The sequence below is a fragment of the Euprymna scolopes genome, chromosome 11 (assembly GCF_053919585.1).
Source record: "Euprymna scolopes isolate OS-2025 chromosome 11, ASM5391958v1, whole genome shotgun sequence".
Lineage (NCBI taxonomy): Eukaryota > Metazoa > Mollusca > Cephalopoda > Sepiida > Sepiolidae > Euprymna > Euprymna scolopes.
The window spans coordinates 104,427,156-104,440,084 of NC_136492.1; the positions used below are offsets into that span (position 1 = coordinate 104,427,156).

Sequence of the window (12,929 nt, forward strand, 5' to 3'; positions counted from 1 at the left end):
CATAATAATCAAGGTCAGTTACTAGTTTTTCTTTTACTTGTGTCTGTAAATTCTTTTATCCAAGACGTCTATGACAAATCTCTTCTTTTCTGTTACTATATAGGCATGTAGTTGTTGCATGGGATGCTTCCTTTACATGATTGCAGTTGAAATAATATATATTCCCAGCTTTTGAATCTGTATTTAATATTTTCTGCTTTTATATTTGCCCAATACTTTACAGCACGTATCAGTAAATATTCAGGATTTCCCAGATGACATTTTGTTTTGATGTCATGACTTTCCATTCGGCATTATTCCCTTTCTTTAATTTTGGATTCTTTCAGAAAATAGTTGTTCAGTTTACTAACTCAAGTAACCAATGGCTGGAAACACATAAAAAATATCTCAACTATAGTTTTGATGTGTTCGTTTACATAGTCACTCTCTTTTATATAATTTTCTCCTTAGCGCTAATTTGTAAGCCCATATTTTATTTAACAATTGGTCAACCAATTTCTTCCAAGCGATGATTGGGTCAGTTGGATCGCCGATTAAATATAACAGTACTGTTTTAACTGAGAGAAAAATTGCGGCTTGCGCACAGTTTCTTCTCAGTATATACGTTCTGTGTGCTTGTACATCAAAGCTCTTTTGGGGAGCAGGTTCCGTTTCATTCACAATTCCCAACACACCATCTTTAATTAATGCCATTTGGCATAGTATTTTCCATGTTGAATAATTTGTTCCATCAAATAATAGCATAAGAACGCTAAGACTCGTTTTCATAAAAATTATTCGTGAATAAAAAACAAATTTTTCTCATCAGAACCGAAAATTCTAGATTCTTTGATAAGACAGTGGCGCATTCAAAATAAATGCTTCTGTTCAGAACACAATGAAACCATGATACTTACCTTTTGAATTTAAAACTTAATTTCAAGCTATTATATAAAAGTAATTTTATAAAATCGACAGTATGTTCTCTACAGTGCAATGTAGACTAGAATGTATCGTAGGATAAGTCACCTCCGGGGGAGGCATATAAATCTTCCTATCGGTTAAGCGCGGTTTATCCTAAACAAAAGTAGAAAATCAATCGATTTGATTAAAAATAAGTCGATATCACAGATATAAGTGACAAATGTAAAGGTTAAACATTCGTTTATCGTCATACAATTTGTGTCACGTCGGGTCCCCTCGCTAGTGATAGATGAACGCAGCTAGCATTATTTATTGCTGAATACTCCTGTTTATATGTAGCTTTAAATATATTTTAATATTTATTTACACTTTTCAGGTCCCAGTAAGAAAATGACGATCATTGTTAGTGATAACGTTCGAGCCTGTGTTGTCAGAGGAAGGGAGTACTCATTAGGACACTCGTTCTCTTTTATGGATGGATGCATCAGATATAACTGTGAATGTCATTCCGATGGATCCTGGGAATGTCCAGCTGAGAGAGCAGAGGACACTTGCCAACATGGGCGAGACAGACAACCTACCACATATCCCGATCATACCAGACCAGAAAATACGAAAAGTTAGTTAATTTTTTCTCTAAAAATAAACATTTGTAACTTTACTAAAAACAGCATCGTTAAAAAAAATTATTAATTAAATTGAATCGTATTGCTTATGAATTATTTTAAATTTCAGCTCATACCAGAACGAGGGTTGTTGCTGTCGGCACTGTGATCAGACATTGTACAGTCGATGGAAACCAATATCCTGTGGGACGTCCATTCTCTTTTACTGAAAACTGCTTCAGGTTTAATTGTGAATGTCAATACGACGGATCATGGGAATGTCCTTCCGAACGCTCGGAATACATTTGCGAACTTAAACCAGGACAAAGGATCGTAAGAGGTATGTTTATAATTAAGCTTTATGTTTTTCTATATTAAGGAATTAATAACGATTTATAATTTTTTTAATGTAACTTTATAAACTATTATTACGTTATAGTATTTTCAATGTTTGTTTCAATAGAAACAAAAATTGTTGATAAAATAGGAATAAAAATAGGTAAACATTACTAAGCAGTAGTTTTTACAATGCTAACACGCGTAATTCTGATTTTTTTTTTAAACTGGGTGCATTCCACTATAAATGTAAAGACATTAACATAATATACGAAAACCTAACCTAAATAAGTCATTTTTATAGATATAATTTGTTATTCGACATTAATTAAGTGTAATGTTTTCGGTTAAAATATAATATTGAATATACTTTAAATGGAAAAGAGTTTTTTAAATAATTTTAAAGAATTCCTATTCAAAAGAAACCGCGTATAATATGAGTGCTCAAATATTTTTTGAATCATGAATTTTTATTTTGTATTTAATCTTTAATTGTTCGTTAACAACTCTTTTATCAAAGATTGGAAATGTTTTTTGATAAATATAAAATATAAATATAAAAGAATTTTTTTAATGTTCTTTTGTTGAAATAAACAAAATACATTTGTTTTAGTAATTTATTGTCTCGTGAAAAAATTAAGTAGCATATTTTTACACGACAATTTTACCAATATTTTTATTCTGCTTGCTGTAATACGGTAGAAACTAGATAAGGATTTATATCAACATTTGAAGGATCCGTGGCGTAGTTTATCAAGTACTTGTCCAAATTCAGTTGAAAGTTACATATTTGAAGGTTGAAGGTTCAATCCTCAGAGCGGACAGCATTCAAAATACAATTACAAATTACTTGGAAATTCTATCCAGTTATAGCTGACTGAGCAAGAGAATCATATAAATAATAAAGTGTCTCGTGCACAGTTCCGTGCAGAATCCAAAGATTGACATAAAGATTCCAGAATTAGACAAGATACGAATGAAAAATTTGGTTACTTCGACCAAACAAATATGAGAATAAATCTCAAAATGAATAATCAAAATAGAACAAATAATGAGTATTGTTGCAACACAACTCAAGTAGCGTATGCAAACGAAATGCTATTATTGAGTAATTAAACGTAATTATTCTGCTGACAGTCCTCGAACTTGGCTTGCCGATACAAAAGTCATCGTTAGTATCTACTACGTCACCTTGATTTTAATAGTTTAATTCTCGCTAAGAACTTAACCAAGTGAAAATAGCAGACCTTCATTTTTTTCTGAATTTGAGAAAAGTAATATGTCGCTAAACTTTTATTGATATTATGGTAGTATAAAAATTGACAATAAATAGTTTAGTTATATTTTCATTAGATTTTGTTGTGCACACACGATTTTTCAACACATATTATGTATTTCTATGTTTCGTATGCATGATAGTATTGTCAAATGTGCTATATAGTCTGAAGTAAAGCCGATATATCGTAGTTACTGATCCAAGCGACTTCCAATTTCGAAAAAAGTCGGAAGTAAACGGCGATACTTTATCTGAAGACTATGATGAAAATGAGGGTCAACATATAAGAATAACCGGATTATTTTAATTGAAATGTGTTTATTTACATAAAATATTTACAGAAATAAAAAATCAACAGTATGTTCTCTACAGTGCAATGTAGACTGGAATGTATTGTAGATTAAATCTCTGCATCGGAGATATGTGATTCTTCCGGTCGGTTTATCGTGCTGTATCCTTAACTAGAGAAGGCAATCAATCGAATTAATTAAAAAAAAAGGTCGATATCACAGATTTCAGTAACAAATGTATTGGAAATGTAAAACATTCGTTTATCGTCATACAATCTCGAGATACGTCGGGTCTCCTTGCTAGTGATAGATGAATGCAGTTAGCATTATTTACTTAACATTCAGTATATTTTATTATTTGCTTACACTTTTCAGGTCCCAGTAAGAAGATGACGATCATTGTTAGTGATAACGTTCGAGCCTGTGTTGTCAGAGGAAGGGAGTACTCATTAGGACACTCATTCTCTTTTATGGATGGATGCATCAGATATAACTGTGAATGTCATTCCGATGGATCCTGGGAATGTCCAGCTGAGAGAGCAGAGGACACTTGCCAACATGGACGAGACAGACAACCTACCACATATCCAGATCATACCAGACCAGAAAATACGAAAAGTTAGTTAATTTTTTCTGTAAAAATAAACATTGTAACTTTACTAAAAACAGCATCCTTATAAAACAAAATAATATTTAATTTTATTTATAAATTATTTTAAATTTCAGCTCATACCAGAACGAGGGTCGTTGCTGTCGGCACTGTGATCAGACATTGTACAGTCGATGGAAACCAATATCCTGTGGGACGTCCATTCTCTTTCACTGAAAACTGCTTCCGCTTTAACTGTGAATGCCAATCTGATGGGTCATGGGAATGTCCTTCCGAACGCTCGGAATACATTTGCGAACTTAAACCAGGACAAAGGATCGTAAGAGGTATGTTTATAATTAAGTTTTGTTTTTCTATATTAAGGAATTAATAGCGATTCATATTTTTTTTTAATGTAACTTTATAAACTGTTATTACGTTATAATGTTTTCAAAGTTTTTCTTAATAGAAACAAAAATTGTTGATGAAATAGGAATAAAAATAGGTAAACATTACTAAGCAGTAGTTTTTACAATGCTAACATGGTAGCACTTAAGTTCGAATCTCACGGAATTATTTTTTGTAACTGGATAAATTTCCTTATAATTTTAAAGAAATTAACATAATACAAAATAAGCTAACCTAAAAAAGTTATTTTTATGGATATAATTTGTTCTTCGACAATAGTCAAGCGCAAACTTTTTGCTTAAAGTATATTTATATTAAATATACTTTAAGCAAATGTTTTGCACTTGACTAGTGTCGAAGAACAAATTATATCCATAAAAATAACTTTTTAAGTTAGCTTATTTATTTAAAATGCAAAAGATCTTTTTTAAAAATAATTTCTAAAATATTTACCTTCAAAATAGGCAAAATGTCTCTGCAATCACGTCTAATATGATCATGCAAATATTCATTTTGTATCATTAATTTTTATCTTGCCTTTAATCTTATATTTTTCGTTAACAACTCTTTCATAAAAGCTCGGAAATGTTTTATGATAAAATAAAAGTATTACTGCATTTGCAAATGAACCAACATGTAAATACATTTGTTGTAGTGATTTTTTGTAAATATTTCGTGTAAAAATATGATACTTTATTATGCATAAAATATTACCAATATTTTTATTCTGCTTGTTGTAATGCTGTGAAAAGTTGATAAGGATTGATGTAAACATTTGAAGGATCCGTGGCGTAAAATCCAGTTGTAAGTTACACACTGGCAGGTTGAAGGTTCAATCCTCAGTGCGGGCAACATTCAAAATACAATTACAAATTACTTGGAACTCCTATCCAGTTATGGCTGACTGAGCAAGAGAATCATATAAATAATAAAGTGTCTCGTGCACAGTTCCGTGCAGAATCCAAAGATTAACATAAAGATTCTCGTTTTAGACAAGATAGACCTGAAGAATTTGGTGGTTACATCGACCAAACAATTATGAGAATAACACTCAAAATGAATAATCCAAATAAAACGAATAATGAGTATTGTTGCAACACAACTCAAGTAGCGTATGCAAACGAAATGCTATTATTGAGTAATTAAGCGTAATTATTCTGCTGAGAGTCCTCGAACTTGGCTTGACGATTTCAAAGAAACCGTCGGTATCTACTACGTCACCCTAACTTTAACTGCTTAATTTTCGCTAAGAACTTAACAAAGTCAAAATAGCAGGGGGTTTTTTCTGAATTTGAGAAAAGTAATTTATTGGTGAACTTATATTGATATTATGGTAGTATAAAAATTGATAATGAATCGTTTAGTAATATTTTCATTAGATTTTGTTGTGCACACACGATTTTTCAACACATATTATGTAATTAGTTCTTTTGTATACATAATAGTATTGTAAGATGTGCTATATAGTCTGAAGTAAGTGCGATCTATCGTAGTTTCTGATCTAAGCGACATTCAGTTTTGAAACTTGTCGGAAGTAAACGGCGATACTTCATCTGAAGACCCCGACGAACATGTAGGTCAACGCATAAGAATAACCGGAAACTGTTTATTTTAATGTGAATGTGTTTATTTACATAAAATATTTACAGAAATAAAAAATCAACAGTATGTTCTCTACAGTGCAATGTAGACTGGAATGTATTGTAGATTACGTCACATGATAATCTTCCGGTCGGTTTATAGTGCTGTATACTTAAGTAGAGAAGGCAATCAATCGAATTAATTAAAAAAAAGGTCGATTTCACAGATTTTGGTGACAAATGTATTGGAAATGTAAAACATTCGTTTATTGTCATACACGCTCGAGATACGTCGGGTCTCCTTGCTAGTGATAGATAAATGCAGCTTGCAGTTTTTTGGGGTTTTTTTTGCTGAATACTTCGGTTTATATGTAGCTTTCAATATATTTTATATTTATTTACACTTTTCAGGTCCCAGTAAGAAAATGACGATCATTGTTAGTGATAACGTTCGAGCCTGTGTTGTCAGAGGAAGGGAGTACTCATTAGAGCGCCCGTTTTCTTTTATGGATGGATGCATCAGATATAACTGTGAGTGTCACTCCGATGGATCCTGGGAATGTCCAGCTGAGAGAGCAGAGGACACTTGCCAACATGGACGAGACAGACAACCTACCACATATCCCGATACCAGACCAGAAAATACAAAAAGTTAGTTAATTTTTTCTGTAAAAATAAACATTTGTAACTTTACAAAAACAGGATCGTTATAACAAATCATACATTTTATTGAATCTTATTATCTATAAATTATTTTAAATTTCAGCTCATACACGAACGAGGGTTGTTGCTGTCGGTACTGTGATCAGACACTGTACAGTAGATGGAAACCAATATCCTGTGGGACGTCCATTCTCTTTCATTGAAGACTGCTTCAGGTTTAACTGTGAATGTCAATCCGACGGATCATGGGAATGTCCTTCCGAACGCTCGGAATACATTTGCGAACTTAAACCAGGACAAAGGATCGTAAGAGGTATGTTTGTAATTAAGCTTTATGTTTTTCTGTATTGAGGAATTAATAGCGATTCATAATTTTTTTAATGTAACTTTATAAACTATTATTACGTTATAGTATTTTCAATGTTTGTTTCAATAGAAACAAAAAATTATTGATAAAATAGGAATAAAAATAGGTAAACATTACTAAGCAGTAGTTTTTACAATGCTAACATGATAGTACTTGAGTTCGAATCTCACGGAATTATTTTTTGTAACTGAATAAATTTCCTTATAATTTTAAAGACATTAACATAATACACAATAAGCTAACCTAAAAAAGTAATTTTTATAGATATAATTTGTTATTCGACACTAGTCAAGCGCAAAATCTTTGCTTAAAGTATATTTAATATATTTAAAATGCAAAAGATCTTTTTAAAAATAATTTTTTATTATTTACCTTCAAAATAGGCAAAATGTCTCTGCAATCACGTCTAATATGATCATGCAAATATTCATTTTGAATCATTAATTTTTATCTTGCCTTTAATCTTATATTTTTTGTTAACAACTCTTTCATAAAAGCTCGGAAGTATTTTATGATAAAAATAAAAGTATTACTGCATTTGCAAATGAACCAACATGTAAATACATTTGTTGTAGTGATTTTTTGTAAATATTTCGTGTAAAAATATGCTACTTTATTTTGCATAAAATTTTACCAATATTTTTATTCTGCTTGTTGTAATGCTGTAAAAAATTGATAAGGATTGATGTAAACATTTGAAGAATCCGTGGCGTATAATCCAGTTGTAAGTTACACACAAGCAGGTTGAAGGTTCAATCCTCAGTGCGGGCAACATTCAAAATACAATTACAAATTACTTGGAACTGCTATCCAGTTATGGCTGACTGAGCAAGAGAATCATATAAATAATAAAGTGCCTCGTTCACGGTTCCGTGCAGAATTCATTGATTGACATAAAGATTCCCGTTTTAGACAAGATAGACCTGAAGAATTTGGTAGTTACTTCGACCAAACAAATACGAGAATAACACTCAAAATGAATAATCCAAATAAAACAAATAATGAGTATTGTTGCAACACAACTCAAGTAGCGTATGCAAACGAAATGCTATTATTGAGTAATTAAACGTAATTATTCTGCTGAGAGTCCTCGAACTTGGCTTGCCGATTTCACAGTCACCGTCGGTATCTACTACGTCACCGAAAACTTAAGTAGTTAAAATTTTTGCTAAGAACTTAACCAAGTCAAAATAGCAGGGTTTTTTTCTGAATTTGAGAAAAGTAATTGATTGGTAAACTTATATTGATATTATGGTAGTATAAAAATTGACAATAAATAGTTTAGTTATATTTTCATTAGATTTTGTTGTGCACACACGATTTTTCAACACATTATGTAATTATTTCTTTTGTATACATAATAGTATTGTAAGATGTAGTCGGAAGTAAGTGCGATCTATCGTAGTTTCTGATCTAAGCGACATTCAGTTTTGAAACTAGTCGGAAGTAAACGGCGATACTTTATCTGAAGACCCCGACGAACATGTAGGTCAACGCATAAGAATAACTGGAAACTGATTATTTTAATTGAAATGTGTTTTTTTCCATAAAATATTTACAGAAATAAAAAAAAAATCAACAGTATGTTCTCTACAGTGCAATGTATTGTAGATTACGTCACTGCGGGGAAGACATGATAATCTTCCGGTCGGTTTATAGTGCTGCATACTTAACTAGAGAAGGCAATCAATCGAATTAATTTGAAAAAGGTCGATTTCAGATTTCAGTGACAAATGTATTGGAAATGTAAAACATTCGTTTATCATCATACAATCTCGAGATACGTCGGGTCTCCTTGCTAGTGATAGATAAATGCAGCTAGCAGTTTTTTTGTTTTTGTTTTTTTTTTTTTGCTGAATACTTCGGTTAATATGTAACTTTCAATATATTTTTATATTTATTTACACTTTTCAGGTCCCAGTAAGAAAATGACGATCATTGTTAGTGATAACGTTCGAGCCTGTGTTGTCAGAGGAAGGGAGTACTCATTAGAGCGCCCGTTCTCTTTTATGGATGGATGCATCAGATATAACTGTGAATGCCATTCCGATGGATCCTGGGAATGTCCAGCTGAGAGAGCAGAGGACACTTGCCAACATGGACGAGACAGACAACCTACCACATATCCCGATCATACCAGACCAGAAAATACGAAAAGTTAGTTAATTTTTCTCTAAAAATAAACATTTGTAACTTTACTAAAAACAGCATCCTTATAAAACAAAATCATTGATTAAATTGAATCTTATTGCTTATAAATTATTTTAAATTTCAGCTCATACCAGAACGAGGGTCGTTGCTGTCGGTACTGTAATCAGACATTGTACAGTCGATGGAAACCAATATCCTGTGGGACGCCCATTCTCTTTCACTGAAGACTGCTTCAGGTTTAACTGTGAATGTCAATCCGACGGATCATGGGAATGTCCTTCCGAACGCTCGGAATACATTTGCGAACTTAAGCCAGGACAGAGGATCGTCAGAGGTACGTTTATAATTAAGCCTTATATTTTCCTATATTAAGGAATTAATAGCGATTCGTAAATTTTTTAATCTAACTATATTAACTATTATTACGCTATAGTTTTTTCAAATTTTGTCTCAATAGACACATGAACTGTTGATAAAATAGGGATAAAAATGGTAAACATTACTAAGGTAGTTGTTTTGGCAATGCTAATATGCTAATACTCGAGCTTAAATCTCACGTAATTCTGATTTTTATTTATTTATTTAATAATTTTTGTAGCTGTGTATATTTCCTTATAAATTTAAAGACATTGACATAATATACAAAAACCTAACCAATTTTATAGATATAATTTGTTATTCGAGATTAGTTAAGAGCAATGTTTTCGCTTAAACAATAATATTTAATTTACTTAAAATGGAAAAGTTCTTTTTTTAAATAATGTTTAAGTACTTACATTCAAAATATGCAAAATATCTGAAATCACGTCTAATATGATCATGCAAATATTTTTTTGTAATCATTAATTTTTATCTTGCCTTTAATCTTAAATTTTTTGTTAACAACTCTTTCATCAAAGATCGGAAGTGTTTTTTTTTTATAAATATAAATGTATTACTGTGTTTTTTAATCTTTTATTTTTCTAATAAACCAATATGAAAATACATTTGTGGTAGTAATTTATTGTTTCGTGCAAAAATTAAGTAGCATATTTTTACACGAAATTCCACCAATATTTTTATTCTGCTTGCTGTAATGCGGTAGAAACAAGGTAAGGATTGATGTAAATATTTGAAGGATCCGTGGCGTAGTGAATAAATTACTTGGCAAAACTCAGTTGTAAATTACACACTTGAAGATTGAAGGTTCAATCCTCAGAGCGGGCAGCATTCAAAATACAATTACAAATTACTTGGAACTTCTATCCAGTTATGGCTGACTGAGCAAGAGAATCATATAAATAATAAAGTGTCTCGTTCACAATTCAGTTAAGATTTTAGAGATTGACATAAAGATTCGAGTTAGACAAGATAGACCTGAAGAATTTGGTGGTTACTTCGACCAAACAAATATGAGAATAACACTCAAAATGAATAATCCAAATAAAACGAATAATGAGTATTGTTGCAACACAACTCAAGTAGCGTATGCAAACGAAATTCTATTATTGAGAAATTAAACGTAATTATTCTGCTGAGAGTCCTCGAACTTGGCTTGACGATTTCAAAGTCACCGTCGGTATCTACTATGTCACTCAAAACTTAAGTAGTTAAAATTTTTGCTAAGAACTTAACCAAGTCAAAATAGCGGATTTTTTTTTCCTGAATTTGAGAAAAGTAATTTATTGGTCAACTTTTATTGATATTATGGTAATATAAAAATTGTCAATAAATAGTTTAGTTATATTTTCATTAGATTTTGTTATGCACACACGATTTTTCAACACATATTATGTATTTATGTTTCGTACGCATGATAGTATTGTCAAATGTGCTATATAGTCTGAAGTAAGGGCAATCTATTGTAGTTACTGCTGCAAGCGACCTTCAGTTTTGAAATAGACGGAAGTAAACGGCGATACTTTATTCATTCAATCTAGTATATAACAATACGTTTATAAAATCAGCTATATGTTCTCTACAGTGCAATGTACACTGAAATGTATTGTAGATTAAGTTACTGGGGGAAGCATGTGAATCTTCCTCTCGGATTCTAACTAGAACAGGAATTTTTTTTTTTTTTTTACTCATGTTCAACCCTTACAAAGCGTATCACCATTTGGACGTAAGGAGCTACTATTATGGGCCATAGCTAGAAAGGTTAACAAGATATTAATTTATGTTACATTTACACTTCTGCATGTCAGTACAGCGAGGGAGACGGGCAGCAGAAAGGGAATTCCAATGTCTAGCTGTTTGAGGGAAGAAACTATTAGAATAGAAATCTTTCTGGTATTTAATGGACAACAACAGTGAAGGGGTGAGATCTTATTCCTAAGCGGGTTAGTCCGGGATATTTACGTCGGGGGGTACAAGTGAAACAAGGTCATTACAACACATTCTTTTAAAATATTTTAAAAACAGGCACAGTGATGTAACATTGCGGCGATGAGACAGAGGCTGGAGCTTAGTTGATAAAGTAGGACCAATTAGATTGACAACTCTTTTGAACTTTATCTAAGAGGGAGAGACTAGTGGTAGATGCACCAGCCCAAATGTGGCAACAATACTCCATGCATGGGCGAATGGTGGCCTTGTAAACGGTACAGGATACCCTCTAGTTCGATAGAGGGAACCCACCTTCTTTGCAGCAGCCTTTGCAATTTCCTCTATGTATTTGTTCCAGTTCATATTGCCCGCAAATGTTTGCCCGAAGAGTTTGAAGGTAGAATTCTCAGGTATGTTGTTATTTGTCATGGATATAAGGAGTTGGAGTGGCGTCTTGTAATTGTTAAAGGAGAGCAGCTTAGTGTTACTAGCATTAAATGTTATTATCCGTGTGCGGCTCCATTCCACTATAGTCTGGAGGTCATTTTCTAACAATTCTGCCATTGTCTTAGATTTATGTACATCTGTTCTTCCCTTATGCATATTATAGAGCGTTGTATCATCAGCAAATATACCCATCTCGGACACAATATTATCAGGGAGGTCGTTTATGAATATCAGGAATAATAATGGTCCAAGGATCGACCTCTGAGGCACTCCCGCATTAATATTATGCTGCTTGGATGTACGCCCGTCAATGACAACCTGGATGGTTCTATTGTCTAATAAGAATCTAATTATATTTAGTATACGTCCATTTATACCGTACGAATTAATTTTCATTATCAGCCTTTTATGACAGACTTTGTTGAAGGCCTTGGATATACCAAGGGCTATAGTCTGGTTCACCTTACCCAGTACATGGTAAATGCGTTCAGAGATAATTGTTAAAATATCTGCAGTAGAACGACATTGCCGGAATCCATACTGTTTGTCAGAGAGAAGATTTGTTTTTTCAAGGTGGTAAACTAGTGCTTGATTAATTAAGGTCTCAAAGATTTTAGTGAAGAGTAGAAGGAGACTAATGGGGCGATAATTGAGAGGGTCTGTTCTTTTACCGGAATTATTGTACACTGGTATCACGAAGGTCATCTTCCTGCTATTAGGGAAGCAAGATTCAACATTTATTGTAGAGCTTAGAAAGTATGGGGCTAGCTAAGCTGAACATTTCTTGATTTGTAATATAGGGATAAGATCAGGCTCACACGCCTTTGAGGTGTCTACGTTTTTTATGATATTGCCGACAACAGAAGCGGTGATTTTTACATCATCTAATTTGATTAAAAAAAGGGTCGATTTCATAGGTTTCAGTGACAAATGTATTAGAAATGTAAAACATTCGTTTATTGTCATACAATCTCGGGATACGTCCGGTTTCCTTGCTAGTGATAGAT

At 32.4% G+C, this 12,929-nt stretch overlaps 1 protein-coding gene across 4 annotated transcripts in view; it reads left to right on the plus strand.

Moving 5' to 3' along the window:
• Positions 1-12,929, plus strand: part of LOC145288028 (uncharacterized) — a 593,135-nt gene that overhangs the window by 366,604 nt on the left and 213,602 nt on the right. For all 4 annotated transcript variants that reach the window (XM_080136036.1, XM_080136037.1, XM_080136039.1 and 1 more), the window contains exons 80-87: positions 1,280-1,522; positions 1,639-1,848; positions 3,786-4,028; positions 4,137-4,346; positions 6,399-6,638; positions 6,754-6,963; positions 8,932-9,174; positions 9,293-9,502. In XM_080136036.1, the coding sequence (XP_079992162.1) occupies positions 1,280-1,522; positions 1,639-1,848; positions 3,786-4,028; positions 4,137-4,346; positions 6,399-6,638; positions 6,754-6,963; positions 8,932-9,174; positions 9,293-9,502 (1,809 nt within the window). The remainder of the gene's footprint in view (positions 1-1,279; positions 1,523-1,638; positions 1,849-3,785; positions 4,029-4,136; positions 4,347-6,398; positions 6,639-6,753; positions 6,964-8,931; positions 9,175-9,292; positions 9,503-12,929) is intronic.